Source organism: Manis pentadactyla, chromosome 2 (assembly GCF_030020395.1).
Source record: "Manis pentadactyla isolate mManPen7 chromosome 2, mManPen7.hap1, whole genome shotgun sequence".
NCBI lineage: Eukaryota > Metazoa > Chordata > Mammalia > Pholidota > Manidae > Manis > Manis pentadactyla.
This window is the reverse complement of record NC_080020.1, coordinates 88,730,716-88,754,577: the sequence shown is the minus strand read 5'-3', so window position 1 is coordinate 88,754,577 and position 23,862 is coordinate 88,730,716. Positions and strand designations below refer to the sequence as shown.

General features: G+C 41.7%; 1 protein-coding gene across 1 annotated transcript in view; it reads left to right on the top strand.

The window, feature by feature from the left end:
* Nucleotides 1-873: 873 nt before the first annotated feature.
* The window catches only part of PIK3R1 (phosphoinositide-3-kinase regulatory subunit 1), an 81,670-nt gene continuing 58,681 nt past the window's right edge, over nt 874-23,862 (top strand). The window contains exons 1-2 of the mRNA XM_036887690.2: nt 874-1,044; nt 10,992-11,710. Coding sequence (XP_036743585.2) covers nt 11,377-11,710 — 334 coding nt within the window. The 5' untranslated portion in view covers nt 874-1,044; nt 10,992-11,376. The remainder of the gene's footprint in view (nt 1,045-10,991; nt 11,711-23,862) is intronic.

Sequence of the window (23,862 nt, the reverse complement as noted above, 5' to 3'; positions counted from 1 at the left end):
AACTATTAAAGAATCTGAATTTGAAAACTAACAAATTTATGGGACGTCATTCACGTGAGCTTTCTCTAACCCCACGAGCACCGACGGGGCCGCGATGTGCCTGAACGACCTACATTTGTTCCGTCATCTCAGGACTGGAAGGGATCAATCAGCCAGCGTGCGCCCTCCTCCTAAAACTCTCTACCTTCTTGCGGACCCTCCTAGCTCCCGGTGGCGGCGGTGCTAGGTTCCTGGAGTTCGCGGCAGGCTGTGGGCGCTTGTCCCTCCGGTTCACCCTTTCACCCTTCCTTCACCCCCGGGAGCCTCGCGGGGTGGCGTGGTTTTTCCGCCCACTCCCGAGCCTGTTCTGCCGAGGCCCGGAATTGCAGGGCCTCTCGACGTTGGCGAGCCCTGGAATCCCAGTCCACCGCACCGCAGCTACTTCGCTGGGACACTGCGCTAAGGGCTCGTAAGAGGCTGGGGTTTGTTTCAAGACACAGCGCTTAGAGACGCAGCCTCTAAGTCTGAACTTGTTCTCGACCTCCCCAGGCCCGTCACCCTCTAGTCCCGGAGGCGGGCAGCAGCCTGGCCGGCCGGGCGCGAACCCCGAGCACTCCGCAGCGGAGGTAGCGAGCGGCCCGGCAGCGCAGGGCATCCCCGCGGCTGGGGGCCGAAGGCGAGCCCCACTGCAGGAAGGGTCCGGAGGGCCGGAGCTCCGCCCCGCTGGCAGCCGGGCCTGGAGGCCGGCGCGGCGCCAGAGGAGAGGGGCGGAGACGCGGCCGCCGGTTGGCGCGGGCTCGGGGGCGGGGCGCGCAGGGCGGGGCCGGAGGCGGGGCGGGAGCCGGGCGCCGGAGCTCCGGGCGCTGGCAGAGGAGTCGCGAGCAGCTGGAGCGGAGTTGGAGGAAGCGACGGCTGCGGCGAGCGGATCGGAGAAGTGGAGTGCGGATCGGGGAACAACCGGCGCGTCGGAGCCGGGTCAGAGGCGCGTGGGAGCCGTGCGTGCAGGAGGCCGCCGCTGCAGCCTGGGCCCCGCAGAGGAAGGAAGCCGGCCGGCCGGCGGGGGAGGTAGGCGGCGGCAGCGGGTCCGGGTGTGTGTGTGCCCGGGAGGGAGAGGCCGTGCGTGCGTGCGCGGCTGCCGCTGCTCTCTTCCTGTCACCAGCAGCCGCTTCTCCTCCTACGGAGCCGAGCTGGGGGAAAGCGGGCGGGCCGCCGTTCCTCCCAGCCGCCGGCATCTCCCGCGTTCCGGGCAGCCGCGGGCCCCGCTCACGGCCGGCATTCCGCATGCTCTTGGTCACCTCCTGGCTCCCGTTTCCCCGGTCCTCTTCCGAGCTGTTTTGCACGCCGCCGGGAGCATTCGTCGCCGGAGTTGCAGGCGATCTCGGGCTTCTCCCCAGCCCTTCGTCATCGCACACTTCTGAGGGTCTCCCGCTGTCGCCTTGCTGCAGTTTTCCGGGGCCCTTCCTCGGAGGAGAGAGCCCTGACCGCTGCTATTGCGTTAGCGGTTAGGAGCAATGCCTTCCCCGCTGCCCTCCAACTGCAACGCGGGTTGGTGCTCGGGCCCTTCCCCGGGGCGGGCGGGGCGGCGGGGGTCCCCGGAGCTCGCCCCCAGCACCCGCCACCGAAGTTTGCCTTCCTCCTCTTCCGGGGTGGGGGAAGTGCGCCTCGGGGCGGCCGGTCGCTGGTGCCCTAACTCGGCGTCTATGCCCGCCGGGCCTGTGCAGGTTGATGGAGGCAGGGTTAATGGGGTCTTGGAACAGCCCGGAAATCCAGCTTTTTGTAAGGCGGTCGGAGACTGGAGGGACTTGCTCTGCAATATGGAGCCGACTAGGGAGAGCAAGAGAACGTGCAAACCTGAGCTAAAATATCGTGGGGGAATTGCCTGGAAACCACAGGTCTAACACTTCCCAAGAGCAGAAACTACCCCGCCGATCACGAGACAAAGAAAACAGAAAAAGCTCAGGCCACCAGCTCCAGTACAGAAATGTACTTTGATAACCAGAATCCGAGCATGAAACGTCAGGGTGTGAGCGGAATGGCTGTTACATGTTGAACGCAGAATGTATGTGAACTGGATTTGGGGAAATTCTTAGTCTTCTCTGGGCGCTGTTAATAGCGGAAAGGTCTACTTCCACCGTTAATCGCCGGTGGAGCTGCAGCACTGTCGGTATCTGAATGAGTTTACTCTTTATTGGTTTTTTTTTTTTAATGACTTTTTTTTCTGTTCTTTTCCTCTTTGTCAGTGCGAAGTACGAATGGATAAAGTAGTTCCGGGTTTTGAATGCTGCATAAGATTGTCATTTCAATGTGATGAGGTTCAAGTTTTAGTTGTTAGGCAGGATATTCACAAAGCTTATTGAGGCAGGCTTACGTGAAATTGTACTTTAGTATTTCATTGGGAAGGTGGTTGTGTTGCGTTTTGGTAACTTTGAAGATGGTTAGATGTTAGCTAGAAAAGATCGAAGTAGGTGTGTATAGGAGCATTTATGAGGCAGGCTTATCACAGTAATGGGTCTTCAAGGGGCACTTCATTGGGAAGTTGGTGAGCTCTGCACAGAAGGCCCCAAATATCTTTATCATTGAAAAAAGGGCACCCCATTAGCTATAGTTTTTTGACAGATTAAACTGTTCTAGAAATAAATAGTTTAAAAGCAGTAGATAATAATTTCCTTAGAAACAAAGTTGCTTAAACTTTGGGAAGTGTTTTGGTCATTACCTAGAAAATGGCCTAAGAGTGTTTTTGGGGGTGGGTGGGTGGGAGGTGTGTTTGGTTCAGAATCAAGGTTTAAATTGGAAAGACTAGTGAAGGAGGCTCCCTGCCTGGTGGGAATGTTGGGCTATGTCACTGCTTGCCTCTTCAGCTTTCCTATGCCAGTTGCGAGTAGGTACTATAGAACCATACTTTTAGGTAGAAGTATACAGATTTTTACAGTTGAAAGGAAGTAATCTGTATTTGATATTGGCTTTCAGAGTGTTGTATGCATTTGCTTTCTAACTTTCATCTTAATTTGGGACCTGTTCTTGTCAGTTGCATAACAGAACTCTGCAGTGTCCACACTACTGCTATTTTATCTGCTTTTGTGGAATGATATCACTTTGGCTTTTCACATCTGTGATGCTGATAGCCAATATGAAAAAGCATTTCACTTCCCATCAACTAATTATATTGTCTTTCCTTAGTTATTTCTTGAAATATAAATTTATTAAGATCAGGAAATCCTCATAGCTTAAAATTGGTTTTGGGAAACAAGCAGCAGAGTAAGTGATATAGGTAATATGTATTTTGGTTATTGACAGTGGTGAGGTAGTTTGCATTTATTTTCTAGAAATGTCAATTACACCTAAGCTGATTTTTGAAGGGTTTTGTATCTTATATGCAAACCTACTCCACTTACCCAATTTTGTGCTGTTAAAAGTGTTTGCCGCACCTTTAATTAAACATTTCCATGAATGCTATGTAGTTTTTAGGTTAGTATGTTTGTCAAAATTTACTTTTTTTCTTAGTTCAGGGCAATATTCTAAAAAAAGCACCCACTCTGAAAGATTTTCCACATGCTCATTAAAAAAGGGACAATTTTAGTTCATTTTTTATTGTGCTTACATTTTATGATTTGCAAAATGTGTTTTATTGAATACAGAGATGGTGAATGAGCAGATTAAAAAATGATTTTATGGTCATTTAGGATGTAGAAAGCTGAGATAATGTTTGCATTTGCTACTTTGCTTTTAACTGTCTCACATCTGAGACATGCACAATGCAGAAGAAAATGGGAAGTTCTTTTCTCAGTGTATTACACATTTTAGTCAGATCTCCCTCTTTTGGAGGGCACAGGGATTTGTCAGTAAAGGAAAGAGAATAGAGCATCTTAGTAAAGTCCTCAGAAAAGTTGCTCACCAGTGGAAGGAAGGGGTTATCAATTTAGTCTTTACCTTAGAAGGTATAATATGAATTGTATATCACCTCTAATAAAAAACTTAGGTTATACTAATTTTTTAAATATTCATATTATATTGCTTTTTTCCCCATCTTCTCCACCTACACCCTAATGTGATTACTTGCCATGATTCTGCCAACACTCTTATTTCCTGTACATTATGCCAAATGAGCTGAAAAACTATGTAATTATTCAAAAACTTGTCTGTTTGACTTATGTTAGTATTTTTTTCTCTTTGAAAGGCTATAATAGTGTAGTACAGCTTTTGCTGAAAAAAAAAAAATCCTACTATAAAAACATCATTGGAGATTTTATCTTCCCAGCATTGTTTCTCTTAAAGTAAATCAAATACATACTCATAGGCACCTGTAGTCAAAAAGGTTTTCAAGTTAATGATCACCAGAGAGTATTGAGGTCAGAGCAGTCTGGCCTCAGTGTGAGGAGACTCCACCACTGGGCGGAGGAGGGAGTTAATAAAGCCAGGTGCCTGGGCTGGCATACCCTGCCCCTTGCCTTCCTCGCGGGACACCCCCCACCCCTTAGTCCCAGGAGCTAGGGGTGTAACCTGAGGAGGCAGCTGCCTCCAGTCCCTGGAGGATGGCATTAGTGCTGTCATCTTCTCTCTTTGGGGGCTGCTAGAGAGCAGCCACCAAAGCCTGTTGGAGAGGAGTATCAGCCCCTAACTCCACCTCCCGCCTCACACCACTGCCCCACATCCCTGGTCCCTCCCAGGGTGCCTTTGCCCTGACCTCTGCACAGCCACCCTCTATCTCAGGTAGGGAGAGAACTGGATAGACACATGCAGGCTTTATTTATTTATTCTGGAAAGGGGCTTAAGGAGACAGAGTTTTATTTGGCTACCTTCAGGATTCACTTAGAATTGTTTGCATTTAGAGACAATACAAAAGAAAATTGCAGGCAACTGTTCCTGTTTTAAATATGAATTATATAAGTGGCAGTAATGGCATGCCATTCTAATTGTAATAATAGTAACAACAACAATCATTATAATACAGTCACTACAATTTAAGAGCTGCACAACTTCTTTGTGCTCGTTTCCTCATCTGTAAAATGGGGATAATAATTGTACCCAGGATGGTTGTAAGGATTAAATGAGGTGATATGTGCGTGGCCCATAATAAGCAGTATGTCGGTGTTAATCATATTAAGTTCCAATTATTAAGCTTGGAGCTGAGTGCTTTATTTATGTAATTTCATTTAATCCTTGTAATAAACCTATGAGGTGTAGGTTTTGCTTATTGCATCTGTCTCACAAATGATAAAATTGTGCCACAGAGACGTTTAAGTAACTTGCTCAAGGTTAAAAGTCTAGGCCCTTAAGGGGACAGCTGCCTGAGTCTGAAGCTCACAGCGTATACTACCTTCTGTTGAGAATTTTACAAAATAGCATTGTGCTTTCACAAGAAGGACTTTAGATTTCCTACTTAAGTCCTCTCATTCCATGGCCACCGCTTCACCAAGAACCGGAATGGTCAGCCCCCTGGCCATTTGGGTGATAGACTGTTTGTCAGGCCCCGGAGGCCACCCTATGGGCCGGGGCACCACCCTTTCTCGCAGCTCCCAGGGATGACTGCTGAGCCTCAGTGCTGCCTCCAGTGGCACCTGGGCTCCCTCCCCTCCGTCCCTCCTGCAGTGCTCCCTCGCTCTGCTTTATGGAGAGGCCTGTCTCCTTGTTTCACCTGGGCTTGTCCTGAGACCCCAGCACCCTCCCACCAGCCCCAGAGGGCTTGTGGGCAAGACTCTGGCCTACAGACACCCTGCTTCCCCACAGTAGAGACTCTGCCCTGAGCCTGGCTGGCCGCTGCACATTCTGGTTGGTTTGAAAATGAAAGGAGATGTTTGATGGCTGTGACTTTGGGCTTAATCTGAGCCCATCATTTTTATTTTAATTGAGATAACATTCACATACCATAAATTTATCATAAGCCCATCATTCTAAATTGAAATCTATTATGTTTACTAGAAAATTTTAACTTTCTTCAATTTGACTTTCATGGTTTCCAGAATACCATGTTTGAAAGGTGGAAAGAGTTTTAAATTATGATTTTTTTTTTTTTAAGCCTGAGTGAATTTAGGTGGGCAGCTTAACCTAGACTCAGAGCTAGCACACTGAGGATAGGGAGAATACAGGGAGAATGGTGGGGGCCCCAGAAGCCCTCCGTAGCCTTTGTGGCTGGGTTGAAGTCCTGCTTTGCGCTGGGACCTAGAGCCAAGCTGCTCATTTCACTGTAGGATAGAATCATACGATCAGGAGAGACTCCTGATTTATTTAAAGTGAATTTAAAATATCCTTTACGCCTGCCTCACCTCCAAGTTTGCTAAGTCCTTGCCCTTGGTAAACAGTCATAAGTCAGTCAACAAAGTCAGATGAGTTTTCAGAGAATTTTGTTTGGATCTTTGCCAAAATGCCTGCAGGTTAGAGGGTTAAACTGAAATTTTACTTTTGAGCAGTTGCCTGGTAAGAAGTCATGGATTGCTACTTGTCAGACATCAGACATGAGTTTATTTTGAGGAACAGAGTGAGAATTGCGCAGTGTCTTAGCAGAGAGAGAAAATGGTATTGCAGGCAGTCTTGAAAAAGAATTCAAAGACTCGAGCAGTATAATTCCCATTAAGGAAATTTTGAACTGTTGCGTATGATTTTATATAAGAGTAAGTTAATTTGTTATTTGTTCATAGGATTGTTTTATACCTTTTGTTGCAGTAACTTAGATATGTACTAGCTTGGAGCCTGTATTATGAAACGGCCTTAGTTATTTGAAAACGTAAAATTATGGACAGTGGATATTACCCACTTACTAAAAAAACCTTTCTTATGTGAATAATTATGTTGGAGCTGGGTGAAAATAGTCAGTGGACAGGTATATGTAGTCAAATAGATTGGAGGCATAATCTTGTGAATGTGCGCAACATATATCCTGTCAGTTTGGATAGTTTGAGCTTCAAATGATGTCAGGATGGTTGCCTGGGCACTTGCAGAGCCTTAGGCTACTGTTGTCTTCTGTCCTGGGGAGGATTTGAGGGTGAGAGAAGAGAGACCTTGCCAGTCCTATAGGTGTGATAGCCCTTGTGACTGTGAGTTGACACTTCAAAGATCCCTTCTGGGAGGAGCTGAGATGTTAAAAATTGTGCAGTAAGGGACCTGGGACAGTGGCAGGGGCACAGTTACCAAAAGGGACACAGGTGGCAGAAGCTTAAGCTCATTGAGCAGAAATGGGCATGATTCCAGAAGTGGGCAGCCTTCCAGAAGTGATGTGCCCAGTATTCTTTTATTTACTAGTTTATGGACTTCCTTGGCAGGGATTAATTTAATGAAGTCTCTTTGGAAGAAAATTTACATGGTCCAAGCTGCTGAGTCTTGGACATGATGGAACTGCAGCCAAGTCATAATGACTTCTTTTTGTGCAGGTGTGTTTGTGAAAGAGTCACAAACACTTTCAGTAAAGCTGCTGTCACAGAGAGTAAAAAAGAGACATTCAAGGTTAATCTGAAAGGTCAGAGCATGCTGGCAAGTAATCTGCATCTTGACCCCAGGGACGTGTGTGGGCTGCCCTTGGGCACTGAAGCAAGTTGAGTTTAGGTAACAGGGTCTAATGGTAGTAAAAGCGGTGACTCTGGGAGGACGGTAGTACAGCATGGGGAATATAGCCAGTGATTCTGTAACATCTTTATATGTTGATAGATAGTAACCGCACTAAAGGGGGTGAGGATTAGGGGTAACTGTTGAACCACTGTGTTGTACATTTGAAACCAATGTAAGATTGTATATTAAGGATACTTCAATTAAAAAAAAATGGTAACTCTAGAGTCAGACTACCTGGATCTGAATTCTGGATCCACCTCTCAATTGCTGAGTGTAGTCATGTCTAAGATACTAGACCCTGCATCTCCATTTCCTACTGTGTAATTAGAGTATATTGATAGTATCTGCTTCATGGTTACCTTGAGTATTAAATGAATTGATATACATATAGTTCCCAGTAAATATTAGATGAAGATGATTGAATGGGTTAATACACACACAACTCCCAGTAAGTATTAGATGAGGAGGGGGGAGAAGTAGGATTGAATGGGTTAATACACATACAGCTTCCAGTATCAGATGACCACGATGGCCACAGTGACAGCCACAGTCACTACATTGGGCACGGCAGTCAGGAGAAAGTATGCAGAGTGCAGTAGGCTGCAGGTGTCAAGGCCTCTCTGTAGCTCACCACAGGACGCGTTCCAGCTGCTGCCCAGTTGGGGAGTCAGCTCTCCCTCAACTCCTACAACACGTGATTGGCACTGAATCATGGGCGACCTTGAATTGTTTTGATCGATCTTCCTGGACCTTGATTTCGGAGTCCTGGAAGGCAGGAATAGTGTGTTCTGCTTACAATCCTAGAGTCATAGGAGTTGGGGGTTATTTTTACCAGACAAGGGCCCAGAGTTCTGCATAGGATTCTTCTTAGAAAGTCAGGCTCTCCTTAGAACTGGGGAGGGATGCGGAATTTGTGGAGAGATACAGGTCTCTGGTCCATATGGGGGGGATCGTTAAAGCCATCAGCTTCCTCAGGGTTCTTTTTCTCATTGCACAGATTTAGCCTCAGGCCAGCATAAGCACAGTTTTCAGGTTTGTAAAACCTTAACCAGACATGGAGCCTTTCTTAACTGCAGTGGCACCTGGTGAGAAATGTGCATAGTGCTACATAGGTGAGCTGTGATCAGGGGCTTGGTGGTTGCTGAGGGCTATATAGTGGAGAGAGAGAGAATGCCAGAGGGAGAGAGAGCTGCACACATTGTATTCCCATTCTGTTAAGAATCTCACCAAACTGGCCCACCAGGTTGTTGAAATAGAGGGAGCCATAAGCAGCAGCTGATGGAAAGATCTACCCAGCCTACTGGTTAGGGTTTTTTTTTTCCCCCCAAAAAAGACATACATTGCCAGGAAAAGCCAACAAAAATTTCAAGGCAGATTTGGAAGAATTAAATTATTCTTAGGCATATTGCCTGGTTTCCAGGCATTTAGGGATATGTAAATTTTTATGTTCTTTCGAGTTCTGTGTCTGATTTGTACAGAGTACATTAGTACTAAAAATGAGATTTGTTCTACATTTTTGTGTGAATTTATGCAGTGAATATTTAATTTGATTTCAGAGCTATCATAAGGAAAGACTGTCTTTAAACATAATATAGTTTATTTTTCTCATACACTCTGCTGGTTGCTTTCATTTTTTTTCTCTGATGACTGAAATACAAAGTAGAATACTACCACAAATTATATTCTTGCTACACAAAGGTCTCCAGTGTTTGTTTTTGCTTCTTTTAATATGTAACTCTCCTACCAGTGTTACGGTATTACAGCTAAGAGGTTTTAACGGTATAATGTTGAACACTCTACACTTCTGAAAGCCAAATGACAATTAATCTGTGATTACGCTTTGCTTCTTAAGATGCCTACCCTGAAGAGTGGCCTATAAAACCCTCTAAAGTGTTTCACTCTTTTAAAACCTAACAAAAGCTCTCTTTGATACAGCACACCGACATTGTGTGGCTATTGTTTTATGGCTTTATTGTTCAGCCAGCTTAACTGAAACCCTTAGGTTGCTTTTGCTCTTTATGAAAAGAAAACATTGAGGAATGAATGGAGTTCAAAGTGTATACGTGTGCACACTGTTCTGTGGGTAGTCCACATGCTGACTGACTAACTCTAACTCAGAGAGTCTTTGACTTTCTAATTCCTCTGCCTCTACTATGTTACTAGAAAGAAAAACAAAAGGCTTTCTTTACCCATTTCCCTCTCCCAATAAGAGGAATCTCTGCTGCATCCTCAGTTCCTTCGCTCCTTCAATTCTAGCTACTATCCTCAATACTTCTAGACTGGAGTCTGCTTTCTCACAAGCCAGTCATGATTCCACGGTGGACAGAGCCCCAGATTACCTGCGGAGTTTCCCCTGCAAGGTTTAGTCTTAGGGATCACCTTTTCCTACCCACATCCTCTAATCCCTTGTTTCTGGGACATTGCATTGTCTCCAGACCTTGACTTTCCCATCTCCATTGCCTTCAATGAACCTCAGTGTTTGATCCTTGGATCATTTTTTAAACTTTGAATATTTTTCCTTGTGATTTCCTGCATTCTATTGCATCTAGCCTTGCCTTTCTTTTCAGCTGGTGACCCAGTCTCTGGTGTGTTCCCACACCTGAATTACACACCGGGTTTCAGCCACCCACCAGCATGACCTTAAGACCATCTTAAGGTCTCCTGGTTTCCCTTTACCTGCTACTAGTAGTAAAATTCTTCTCGAAACTCAGGATTGGGTACCTTTTGCTCTTGTCTTTCTTGACCCATACATAAGCATTGCCACCTACACACATGCTTCCCTGCAGGGGCCCTTACTTCAACCCTCCCTCTCCATACCTTCTGCTACCACTTTGGTTCATGCCCTCATGGCCCTGTGCCCAGACCACAGCAATACATGTTCCACAGCTTTCCTTGCTTCTTCTCACCTTCCTAGGCACCATGATCTCATTGAGATTCTTCAAGGGCAACACTGATTCTATTGCTCCCCTTTCTTTAAGCTTTTTCAGTGGCTACCTATCTTCCTAACCTGAATCTAATGCCCCCTCTTTGGCTTCAGATGCATTGGACTGCCTGTTCTAGCTCTTCCCAGAATAGGACATTTGCTTAGTCATATTTGTACCCAAGATCATGCCACTCATTCCATTCTATCTTCAGAGTCCTGCAGTTAGATGTGGTGTCTCCCTCATTGGAACCCAGTGGTGTTGAGTGTATGCCCGTCTTATGGCATTTACCTAGTGTTATGGTTCCATGTGTACCATTCTTATCTCTGATATATTGCCACATGCCAGAACCCCTCCCACCCATGCCTAGTATTCTTAGAAGGCAGGGACTGCCTTACTAATCTTTGTTTTGTATACTGAGTTGAGCAATAGAACGCTGGCTTGTGTACATCTGCCAAATTGATTAAGTACTTGTTGAATGGAAGTACAAATTCAGATTAACACAGATGGCAAAGTGTGATGTTCATTCATAGGTTCTTGTTTTTCCTTTGCTAGGTGAAGCTTGCATGTGGAGTACAACAGGAAAACCAGACGACAGATGGACAGCGTGACAAGAGTGTCAGAAAGGATTGGGCCTCGCTGCGAGAGTCAGTCTGGAGTCCAAGTGTTGACAAGTTGCTGAAAAAGAAGCCAGTGGGAGGACTGTGGGCTGCAGCCGAAGTGGAGCCCTGTCTTCAGTCGTACCATTGATGGAGGACAGATGGACAGCCGAATGGCCAGTCCCTGCTCCTCTTAAACCTTTGGAGAGTTGTCCTTTGTCCTCTGCTGGACACGTATTAGGAATCTTACCATACTCTCCGAATTCACTTTCCATAAAAACATAAAATAGACTCCAGTGTGTAACCAGACTCATCTGTTCCATGGTCACAGACCTGCAAACATGAGTGCTGAGGGGTACCAGTACAGAGCGCTCTATGATTACAAAAAGGAACGTGAAGAAGACATTGACCTGCACTTGGGTGACATATTGACTGTGAATAAGGGGTCCTTAGTAGCTCTTGGATTCAGTGATGGTCAGGAAGCCAGGCCTGAAGAAATTGGCTGGTTAAATGGTTATAATGAAACCACAGGGGAGAGGGGGGACTTCCCAGGAACTTACGTAGAATATATTGGAAGGAAAAAAATCTCACCTCCCACACCAAAGCCCCGGCCACCTCGACCCCTTCCCGTTGCACCAAGTTCTTCAAAAACTGAAGCAGACAGTGAGCAACAAGGTCAGTATTAATGAACAATGGCTTAATGACTCTTAATTTTATTTTTTTAAAAGAAAAGTCTTAGTTTGGGTTGGGCTGTAGTGCTCTGGCAGAAGTCATTTTAACAGCTTTACCTGAATGTATATATAGTGTGTAAAAGCTTGGACAATCATTCATTATAAAGCTAATTTGTGTTTGTGGGGTGGGAAATTGTAAAAATAGGGAGATGGTATCTGAGAACCTGTTTAGTGAGTGTCTTTAAACACTGTTACTATAGTTGCCATTGTATTAAACATCTGTGGCATTCTTACCCTTGTAATTGGTATTAATATATCCAAATAATAATTTTGAAAAAGTGGAGGGTAGGTCTAATGTAAGTATATTTAACATTAATAAGATTTATGTGGAAAAATGTAGAGTAATAAAGTGACCACAGAACTCAGTGGAGAAGAAACCATTGTTTTTTTAACCCAGTATCTATGTCTTGGCTTCCTGTCCAGAAACACTGTGGCTGAAGCTGAAACCCAATCCTGTAGTTAATATGAATGTGGAGAGAGTTTTCTTCCTTCGTGGGCAGTGTCATTTGTAGCATTAATGCCTATAGCATGCTTGGCCTTCAGGAGAAAAAAAAAAATCACCGATTATTTTTCTTAAATGGAACCGCCTTACTTTAAAAACCATTCATTGTTTGTTGGAGATGGTCCACACTCAAGCTTTGTGTATAGCTATTTGTTTAAGGGTTTTCTTCTGTTCAGTTTCACAGACACAAACCTTTTGCTCAGCTTTGCTGTTACCAGCTTTGTCAAATATTCTTTTCCTCATTAGAGTGAATCTCAAGCATTTTCTTTCTTATGTGATTGTTTTCTTCTTCTCTGAGACTGAGAAAGTTTTGAACAGTATATTTAACCCACGTGGACCCAACTGCAGTGGTTACATGTTGAGTAGAACTGACGGCAGCCTCACAATATATTTCTGGAAGAGATTCTGGTACTCTGCTGCCTTCTTTAATGTTGGCTTATTCTAGCACAACTGAGTGAGGGAAAGAGAATAAAGAAGCAGGAGACATGGGGGAATAACTGCCTTTCAGCATTGGGTAATAATAGGATTGGGAATATTTTGTAAATGTCAAGGACACCAGACTAATGATACTAAGGACACCTAAGGGAAGTGCTTTTCCTTCCCCACCTGCCCTATAAGGGACACTTGTTTCATAAACATACCATACTTTACAAATAATGACCAAATAATTTCTTTTCCCTGCAGTTCAGAAGCAAAAGCTCAATTTTCTTTGCCAGTGTGTCAGAAAACTTTGACTCTGTACATATATATGTAATTCTGTCAACCATTGTATTTTTTGCATAATCTTACTTAGCAGATTGAAGGTAGATACAGAATTGTTTTTCCCACCAAACTTCATGTTTTCAATTTGACTAGTTTTTAAGTTAGAAGCACTTTGTTTAGTGGGCTAATTCAGAAGGAAAAATTATTTAATTTTTCCTAGAATACAAAAGATTACAGAATCATAAAAATATCTGAATTGGATTAGAGAAGATTATTTAAAAGGTGAAAAAAGGGTACCTTGACAAGAAGATTTTGGAAGAATAATTTCTAAACAAAATTGTATTTGATAACTGCTGTCAGGTGTAACTTCTTTTAGATAGAGAAAATCAAGTCTTAGAAGAAAAGTGATTTCCTCTTTTTAGGTCTTAAACTATTTTATAATGCTTTCTTTCTTATGTAATGTGACAGTTGAGATTTTTTACAGCTTTTTCATTTTTCTTTTTAATATATGGAAAGGTAGGGTAAAATGAACATCTTTAGCAGAATTTAAGGAAGAGATCCATGACAATGTGCATTAATGTGTCATAAATAGCTGGCCTGAATATAAATCAGAGATTAGGAGTAACTGTAAGGTCTAAAAGGCAGTGTGTGTCAGGCTTATGTGGGAGAGTATAATTCTAAACATTAGATTTCCTAGAAATGTTAGCCTGGTATTCTCAATTTAAATATGATTCCTATAAAATGAGAATTGAATAGCTCCTACTAGCTGCATGTCAAGTTGATATGGAAAGAAATTCTAAGGACAAATTTGTATGTTGGAACCTATGAGGCTCTGATTTCTTTTGCCTAAGGGCATATTTATTTGAAAGGCTTTTGCTATGATAAATTGCAACCACAAGAAAGGGTAGGTCTTTTCTTACTGTGATTGAATTCTTTAGCCCTTTTTTCTTTTTACTCCCCCTACATGATTTTGCCTGTTTTTCGTATTTGACTGTCTTTGTTTTATTTAGAAGGTTATCCCTGAGGTCTAAGGACCAAACACAGGTCTCTCTTGTTGAAAGAGTGTGATGTGGATGGTCCACACCCCCGCATGGAGCATGGGGAAAACGGGGCTGGGGCATGGTGGCAGACCTGCCTGCGTGCTCATCCTCCTTCCTTTTTCCTGCTCTTGCTACCTTCTCTGTTTTTAAAGGAAAGTTGTAGTTCGACCCTGGCCAAAAGTAGACTGTATGTGATGGGATGGGCTCATTCTTATGTAACAGAACCTACTTTTCCACTTACCTTGTACATTTCTGATATTAAAGCCCTGAAGTTTAACTTTTGGGGGGAAAGAAAGTCAAAAACCCATTTGAATATCTGATAGCTCCCCTCAGGAAAATAAACTTTCTAATTCATTTTGCATATGGTTTTCTTAGGAAGCTGTGGCTATATATTGAATTAAATTTGTTTATTGAACATTTTTGTATTTATTGGAATTAAAGTCATCCAGTAGATGTGAACTGCATCCCTGTTTTGTGCTAGGAAGCAGGGATGAAAAATGAAATGAAGACTCTGGAGATGGCATGCCTTCTGAGGCCGTCTCCTGCCCCCTCCCACCTCAGGGCTGTACTTCCTCCCCTTCGCTTGGACAGCTCTTCCTAAGACACCCCTTCAGCTGATCCACTCTAACGCCTTTGCTCAAGTCTTTCTCTTGAAAGCTGGCTCTGCTCACCTATTTCATGTGGCAAACTGCCCCTCTGCTTTTGCAGAGCACTTACTGTCTAATCTACTCTAGAATCTACTTACCACATTGACTGATTATTGTCATTCGCTCTGGTGGAGTGTAAGCTCCTTGAGGTCAGGCATCCTGATTGTCCATTTTCCCAAGTATCTAGAATAGTGCTGTAGGTTCTCAGCAAGTGGATAAATGCTTGCTGTTGAAGCTCATCATCTAGCTATCTCATGTCCCCCATGGCTTTTGGGATTAGCCACGTGCTTCATATGTCATGTGCTAGTATACAAAGCTATAACAACCCATCCTGTTTTGGGAAATTATAGTTTATTTGTTTACATCAGTCACTTAATTTGAGGAATCTTGCAGCCTTGGTCTTGACCATTATATGCCATTATCTCCAAAACTGTTATTTTCTGTCTACCTCTTAGAACAGGAAGTTCTGCTGCTGGGAAAGTGTGTGAAGCTGATAATGCATTCTATCAGCCACTTGAGCAAAGTGAGGAGGACGTGTGTCATGATCAGCGAGTGTCCCCTGCACAGGGTTTACACCCTCTCTCCCCTCCTTTTATCTCCCTCCCTTTGTATGGGGGCTAAAAATGCCAACATGAGTTCATATTTCGATTTCCCACAACCCAATAAAGCCCCATTTTATCTTTTTTGGAGAGAGCTTCTTGCATGTTTTGTACAGGTGAAAGGTGTGGTGGGTGTTCAAATGGGTATTATGTGCTCCTGAGGAGAGGCATGCTATTACAAGACAATGCTCTAGCTCTTTCTGCAAGGGGCTGTTCAGACACTGGCGCTCCACTCCCATTCACACAGCCCCTTTCAGCTGTGGTTCCATATTTCCTCTGTACACAAGGAAATGAGTTGATGGAGGTGGGAATTTAGGGACGGGGAATGAAAATATATTCCTTTCTTTCATAAGTAAGCTGTCCACAGTTGGGCTCCTTCTTGAGATAGTACTTTTGAGATACAAGTCATGCTAAAGCAGAATATCTAGACTAGTGAGATTCTGTGACCATGTTAGTTTGATAGAGTGCTGAAATCTGCTAACTTGAGAGATACTTCTGAATCTGACCTCACATCCACCTCCATCCACCATCCACATACACCTCCCCTAGCTCCCAGTTCAGACTCAGCCAGTGGGTCCCAGGTCCCAGCTCTTCCACATATAAAACATAAAGCAGACATTTGGTGTGGCCTCTGTTTAAAATTTTGATCAAAATTTTTCCTGAACACAAAAAGAAAAAAAGCCTGCAACTTGTGTTGGTTTTCATGCTTTCCCCAGCCATATTATTTCTGCATTTCACAGTCAGCATTTGAGTGTCCCTGCAGGGTTGTCGCTGTCCATCCAGAAAGCAAGGCTTCTGACAACTCACACAGATTGACCATACTGTGCAGAGGTCACAGAACACAGCAACCTGATCCCAAATCACACACCTTTGCTGAGCGCTGTGGTCTTAACGTATCACTGCTGTTCACAGAAACAGCACCTATGAAAGTAATTTGCTTTGCTTCCAGATCCCTGCTGTTATGAATTCTGTGTTAGTCCAGAATATGCCTTGTCATAACTTTCCTCACCTTTCCTCCTCCTTGAGTGAGACTTGGCTGTGAAGCTGAAGGGTTGTCTTGTTAAACTAAATTTCCATTAACGGCAGGGATCTGACTTGGGGTACCAACTGCCTGCTCTGCACTGACTACTCTGCTTTGGTGAGGAAGCAGGGCTGGTTACGGGATGTTGGAAGATAAGGGCCGTTGGGCCCTGTCTCTGACTTCTGACCAACTGGAAAAATCAATGAAAGCAATTGAGATTTTCATCAGATATAAAAAGATTTTGCCCTTTGTGTTTTGGTGTAAAATAAGATACATTTCCAAAGATGTCATCAATATTACTGAACAAAAGAGTAGGTCTGGAGAAAACAAATGTGATCCTTATTTTTGGTAAAATCAGACGAGCCTAACCACTTCTCTTAGGATCACAGAATATATTACTCATGTATTAAATTATATAGTATAACCCAGTTCCTCTCTTTGGAGTAACAGAGTTTCTACTGTTTACCAAATTATTGATTCTTAAGACATTTTTCCTGTTTTTTTTTTTAATTTAATTATTTTGTTTCCCCAGAGATGTGAAAGAGTAACCCTGATTAACAATTTGTATATCTGAAAGACAGGTAACCCTGATTAACAATTTGTATATCTGCAGTTATTGGAAAAGGAAATTGAGTAGAAGAAGAAAGGATTTTCATTGTTGGTACTTTTTAGCAGGAAGGCTCTGCCCTGGGCTGGCCTGGCTGCTCTGGGAGCTTAAGGCAGACCCCAAGGGGGTGAGTAGGGAGCTCCCCTTGGTAGCCCAAAAAGGAGAGGAAGATACTCCTCCCGCTTTCTCTAGTCTATTATTTGACTGCCAGGACTTGATTTTCTGTCTCCTGAAGCTGTGGTGACAGTTAAGTTCAGGGTTACAGATAAGACATTATTTAAGGAAAAGCTTTCTGCCTGGTTATCATGACCCATGTCATTTAGAGCTGTGCAACGCATATTTCCTATTTTCTTACTTAAGAGAGAAAGATATTCAGATGCTTTCTTTAAGGCTTCTGGCTTTAAATGTGTCATTCTGTCTCCTTTTTCTAAAATGGGTAACGGGTCTAATGTCCATATCTGTACAATCTAAATAAAGCCTTCACACCTCTGGTTAGGAGTCATGTAAGTGGAGTGAACCTATTTTGTCGACTAGCAACCAAGCTAATGTTGATGTTCTAATTTTCTTTGCCATAAAAGTAGGACTCTGTATGTTAAGTGTTTCTTTTGTAGCTTAGTTGCTGGGAGATGCTCTGATAACTTGGATGTCAGTCTTCTCTGGTTTCTAGATGAATGCATCTTTGTCTAAAACAGGAGAAATTCTGATTAATAAGTACTTCTTCATTAAGACAGGGTTTGAGAAAATAATCAAATTTCTGAAATTTAACAACAAATGGTACCTTACACCTGCTAAGTAGCATCCGAAGAGAGGAGAATTTTGTACCTCTGGCAAAAAAGAATACTAAGTATGTGTTGCCATTTACATGTTTTTCTTAGAGAAAACAGATGTTAGCAGTACAGCTGTGGCTATTGCATTTATGTATGTCTCTGTTGATAACAAATTTCCATGAGGAATGACATCAAATTGGTTTGAAGGGAGAAGTAGAAAATAACTTGGTGTGATAGCTAGAAATGAGAAGGATAATTATATGATGAATTTTTTTTTTGAGAGGGCATCTCTCATATTTATTGATCAAATGGTTGTTAACAGCAATAAAATTCTGTATAGGGGACTCAATGCACAATCATTAATCAACCCCAAGCCTAATTCTCAACTGTCTCCAATCTTCTGAAGCATAACGAACAAGTTCTTACATGGTGAGCAAGTTCTTACATAGTGAATAAGTTCTTACATGATGAACAGTGCAAGGGCAGTCATCACAGAAACTTTCGGTTTTGATCACGCATTATGAACTATAAACATATATGATGGATTTTTATCTTAATGTTTTGAGGTCTTGATGGAGTTTATAACATTCAATATCAAAACAGTTCTTAGGCTTTCATTGAAACTAATCTCAATAGAGGAGGTCAAAGGGAACTAGAAACTGGCTTTATTTTAATTACTTGGGTGCAATTCTCCTAAAATGTCAAGTTTAACAAAATACTGTCAGACTACTTTATAAATGTGTTATTCCTACTTACTAATTTATGTAAACCACCACAATATTTTGTTTCTACTATGATAATTCAATCCACTATACACTGTTAAAATGTTCAGATAAAATATAACTTTGCAATTAAAAACAAAAACAAGCAGCAGAGCTTTCTGTTTAATTATGTATGCAAAACTTTCTCCCAGTGGCTTAATGCCACCTAAAGTATGGCTGTCATTTTTAGAAATGCCTTCTCAGGATTTCTGTTTCTTGCTTGGAGGTGTTTGTATGCCTCTGTTTATCTCTTCCCAGTTTGGTAGCATGTATTATGCAATGCCTATATATTTTTCCATTCTGTCACAGTTTGATGCATATTGAAGTTCCAGCTGTGAGTTTATTACAGTGTATTGCAGGCGACTCTTTGTAATTTAATGATCAAATCTGATATCCACAATAGTAAAGATGTAGGCATAAGTGAAATATAAATCTCTGTGATGTATTATTTGAGACAGAAATTCCGCTCTGCTTTCCTTCCTGTGAATTCCTTAACTCTTCCAATCCCAGTATTCTCTAATTGGGAAATAGGAAGTAGATGCTGTCTCTTCTGCATTTGGGCTGTATTTTTGTTTCAAAGTCTCACTAATGCTCGATTGGTACATGTTTCTCCATTCCTCCTACATGTAAGAATTGTTGGAGAAACAAAATCCAGAATACTGAAGTTCTCACTAGTAGTTTTCCCCAGTAGCACCGCCTAGAAGCGAGAAAAAGGGAAAGCAGTCAAGGAACTTCATAGAGAAACGAGATGAGATGGCTGGGTAGATGCACCCACGTGACCTCATTGTGAGATCTGAGTAGAAGTTGGTCTGCAGGATTATATGGGATTATTGTTAAAGTTCCAAATTGGTTCCAAGCTTTTGCACATCTGTGTACTGTATGATCTTAAGATACATTTCACCAGTGTGAGAATTTACACTCTCTGGCTGTTGGTGGGTACTCCGTGATCGCTGACATCTAAATTGGTTTGAGATTCTTTGAGTGTTACACGTTCCAATTCATGAGTTAATTAAAAAATATTCAAGGAATGCCTCCTTTATACTGCATCTGTGTAATGTAACTAAATTTGTGACATGGTATGCGCTCAGAGTTCCCAGGGATTTGCCTAGTGGGTTTTTTGTTCAGTTTTCCAAGGCAGGTAGAGGGTGCTGGTTATGAAGGTTTATTTATTCAGGCTTCTTCTTATTTATATGATAGAAGTATTAAAATCGGAACACATTAATGCAGGCATCAGGCCTTGCACTGTAAAGCCAGCAGGACTGTTGGGTGGCCATCATCATATTCCATACAGGCTTTCCCCTGAGAAGGGAAACTGGCACAGTGCCCCCAGACACACAGGGTACCATTGCCATAGCAAGAAAAGGTCAGCATTGGTTCCAACTTGCTACTGGGTTCTGGAAAAGGCAGTTTACAAAATTACTTAGGGTTGTTAGTAAGATAATCTATTGTGACTCTGCCTTAAACCCTGCTGGTTTTATTTTTATCCTATTTTTAGAAATAATTTTTAATGTTTAAGAATGTTGCTTAACCAGTAAACAGATCATTTGAATTGTGTCTTTCTAGCTATGTGTACCAACTATAGAAACATAGTTGAATATTTGTATCATTATTAATTTATAATTTCACAGTATTTCACATCATTGCTAACTCAAGCCGTACCATTTTTTTAGGTAGCAAAAGGTACATTTTCCATTTTTGAAGGAGGGAGATTCAGAGAGATTAGAGTGAGGTGACTTTATTGGTAAATATACTGATTATCTCCTGAGCACCAAGGAATGAGATTTAATGAATTTGGTTAGAACATGTCAAAATATGTATTATAGTCATTGTCCCACACTTCCGCATGGGCCTATTTAAATGTTGAAAATGCCTTATTCAAAATGTACATCAAAAGCTAGGCATTTTATAGACATTTTCCATTTGATCCTTACAAACCACTTTGCAAAGATGGCATTATTATAATCATTTTCCAGATTAAGACACTAAGGCTCAAATGATTATACAAATATTTAAAAAGAAGGAGGCTCCATAGAAGGAGCATTCAGAGGGTTCAATTATATGGATCCTGTTAGGCAGTTCTTAGTGAAGTTATCAGTAACTGAAGAAATCAGCTATTTTCTGCCTTTTGGGTGGTCTTTAATTATGTCTGTTTTATCCGTCACGTTTCATTGGCTGTTACATTCATACAACCACACAAGTTACCTTCACATGCAGTTTTACATATGGCTTTAGATAGGACTTAACATTTTCTCAGCCTGCTAAATATATTAAAAGGTTGAGTTACTAGAGACCAATAAGGCTATGAAATGAAAACAAAGTTTTGGATACATGTGTGTATTTGCAGTTTTTTCTTGGGAAGAAATGTAACTTGATCAGACACTCAAAATTTATGTACCATTGATAACAGAAATGGAAGGAAAATCATTTTTCTTTGAAGAACTTAAATGTCTTCTCCAAGTGCTTCCGTAAATTCAAATTTTCTTATTTCTAACTCATAATTATATCATTTTGATTAAATGGAGCACAGGCTGATTATTACCTGCTTAAAAGCCCAAAGGCTAAGGGTGTCCAGCTTAAGAATTACATGTTTCAGCATGTGGATAGTGGCTGCTTGAAATCCCTAAGTAAAAGATATCGTTAATCGACTCAAATGAATCTGAAGTCTTGTAACTGAATTCCATCAAAGTTTGAGTAAATGTCATTTTAAAGGACTGGCTAAATGACTAAATTCCTTTGAATGTCAAACTTTATTTCTCAGGAAAGTCATTCACTGCCAAGCTTATAACATAAACATTGTGTTTCTGTTACCTGAATTCCAAGGACAGGAGGGTAGATGAGGGCAAGTGAGAGGCACAGGTGAATTTTATTTCTTGGTATTTAAAAGGACACTGTGAATAGTCCAGAGGATAGTCTCTCAAAGGTGGAGGGTACAAGCAAAACTTCCTGGATGCTTTATTTTTGCCTATTTTTTTTCAGTTGAAAAAAGAAACTTACTTATAAGTTTCTTGATTTAAAAAGGTCTTTGCCTACAAGTCCAGACACAGCCCTTTGAGATTTCTCACTACAGTCCCTAAGAATAGAGAAAAGCATTCGATTCTAAACAGAAACGAACTAGTGGAAGAAATGTCTATTGCAAACTAAACAGAAACAGGTTTTAAAACAGGCAGAATAAGTTTTGACCACCTAAAAATAGGTAGGCAAAGCCAGGTCTCCCTCAGCTCTCTCCCTGTAATTCACCAAGAGCCTACACAATTCTCCCAGAATGTTCTTCCCTTCCTTTTTTCTAATCTCCCATCTTTTTAATCAGTTGAAAATCATAACTCAGAAAATAAGCAGGCCGAGCTGGGAGGGTGGGATGGGGGATATTACTATTAAATTCTGAGGATCCTGCTCCACAAAGTGAAGTGTTGGAGGTGGAGTGGAGTTCGAAAGGTCTGTGTTTACTGAGGATTTGAGTATCATTTGAGTTCTCCATCATTCAGAGCCTCAGAAGGCCAGGCAGTGAAGGCAGGAGGAGGTTTTCTTTTAGGCTGGCAAAACTACACTGAAATGAAAACCTCCCTGGGAATTGGCCTGGGAACATCTCAACCTGCCAACCAGCTGTTGGGAAACCAGCACCCAAGTGAATCAAGAGTAGCTCAGAGCAAGCACCAGGTCTGGGTAGATCTCTCCTTGCTTAGTGATCAATAAACAGGAAAAATGTAGCTGAGCCGACTGAAAAATGTTGTTCCATAAAGGTAAGGAGAGAGCATATTGAAGATTCAAAGAAAGAGCAGACCTCCAACAATGATTTATTACTCAAAATGACAAGTCTTTAGCAAAAGAGGGGCAGAAAGCATTAAGATGTTTATAAGCTGAAAAAACAATAGGGTGGGATGAAATGAGAGTGAAACCATACAAAGAATGATTGTAAAGAAATTAAAAATGTGACAACACATTGAAACCCATATGAGAGGCAATAAAGAGTAGAATTAACACAGCTGAAAATTAGTGTTGGGAAGGAGAAATGCAGATAAAGCTCTGCCAGAATCCAGAGAAAGAGATAAAAATGAGGGAGAAGATGGCTGAAATGAAGAAGATCTAACATGAGAATCATTAAGTGTTGATAAACAGGAAATCATATTAAGTGAAAAGGACAAAATAATAAAAATAAGTTTGCAAGCTTGTGCAGATTTTAAAGCATTCTATACATTGTTCTTATGAAATCAGTGAAAGGCCACCTATAGATAGATTTTGCCATGCTTTTTTAAAATTATAAGACTACTGTAAAGCATCTAGTCAGATTATCTAGTTAACTACCAAGAAACAAAATTCAGTTTCCTTCTCTTTTGTAACAGTAAATGCAAAAAGATAGCCAATTGTTTTCAATGCATAGGGTTTTGAGGAGAAAAAATGGTGCTCCCTTATATTTCATATGGAAATTCAGTTGAGAGACATTCTCTGATGAGCAGGAACTCAGAAAAATATATTAAACTTCTTGTGTCACAGGAAGGGAACTTAAAAGTTGCCTTTTTTTCCTTAAACCTTATAATTAAAAAGGCATAGGTTAAAAATACAATTCATTTTGATTACTTTAAAGAGTAAGTACCAGCAGAATATATTTTCCAAATACTTGAAATACAATGCATATTCCAAAATGTAGACTACAGAGAAAGTGTAAAACTATTTTTGACATGGGGAAGATGCTTACTATGAAAACTTGAAAGAAATACATACATATCTATATATGCACATATATATAAAATATAAAATGTAGATTTATACCAACCTATACTTGTGTGTTCAACAAATATTCTATGTCAGGTGCTGTGCTAACATTTTACTATATTAACTTGTTACTTTTCATAAGAATTCTGTGACACTGGCCTAATTATTATACCTGTTATAAAAATAAAAGAATTAAAATTAGTTAAGTGATGGCCCAAAGTCACACAACTAGCAGAGGAGTTGGGACTGACTGAGTAAACCATCTGATTGGCCCAGTGTTCTTAAGCAACTGACTGTACCCTACTGGATAAGGACACTCGGGTGGTAATGTTCATGCTGTGTGACACTGCTTTATTCCTAGACACAGCTGATCAGGCAGGAAGGCTCCCCTGAGCCCAAGGTAGATGATCCCCTGGCTTGCGGGTGACCTATGATGCAGCCTGATACCAGAAAATGAATTAAACAACAAGTTTTCCATTCTCAGGAAATAGCCCCAAGAAAACTAAAGAGAATGAAGCAGATGTGTGAGTTACTCTTCCTTCCAGTAAAAAGAACCTCTTCAGAAAAACAGGCTGGGAAGAGGTGATTAACTTAATGGCATGTTGGAACCTACGGTACTTCAAAGGTTGAAATATTAACCTTCTAGCTAGCCCTCCCTTGGCTAGTGCTTTGCAAAATGTTATATGTGTATACAGATAATACATTATGTATTTATAAAATGGCATAACATATATATAAACATT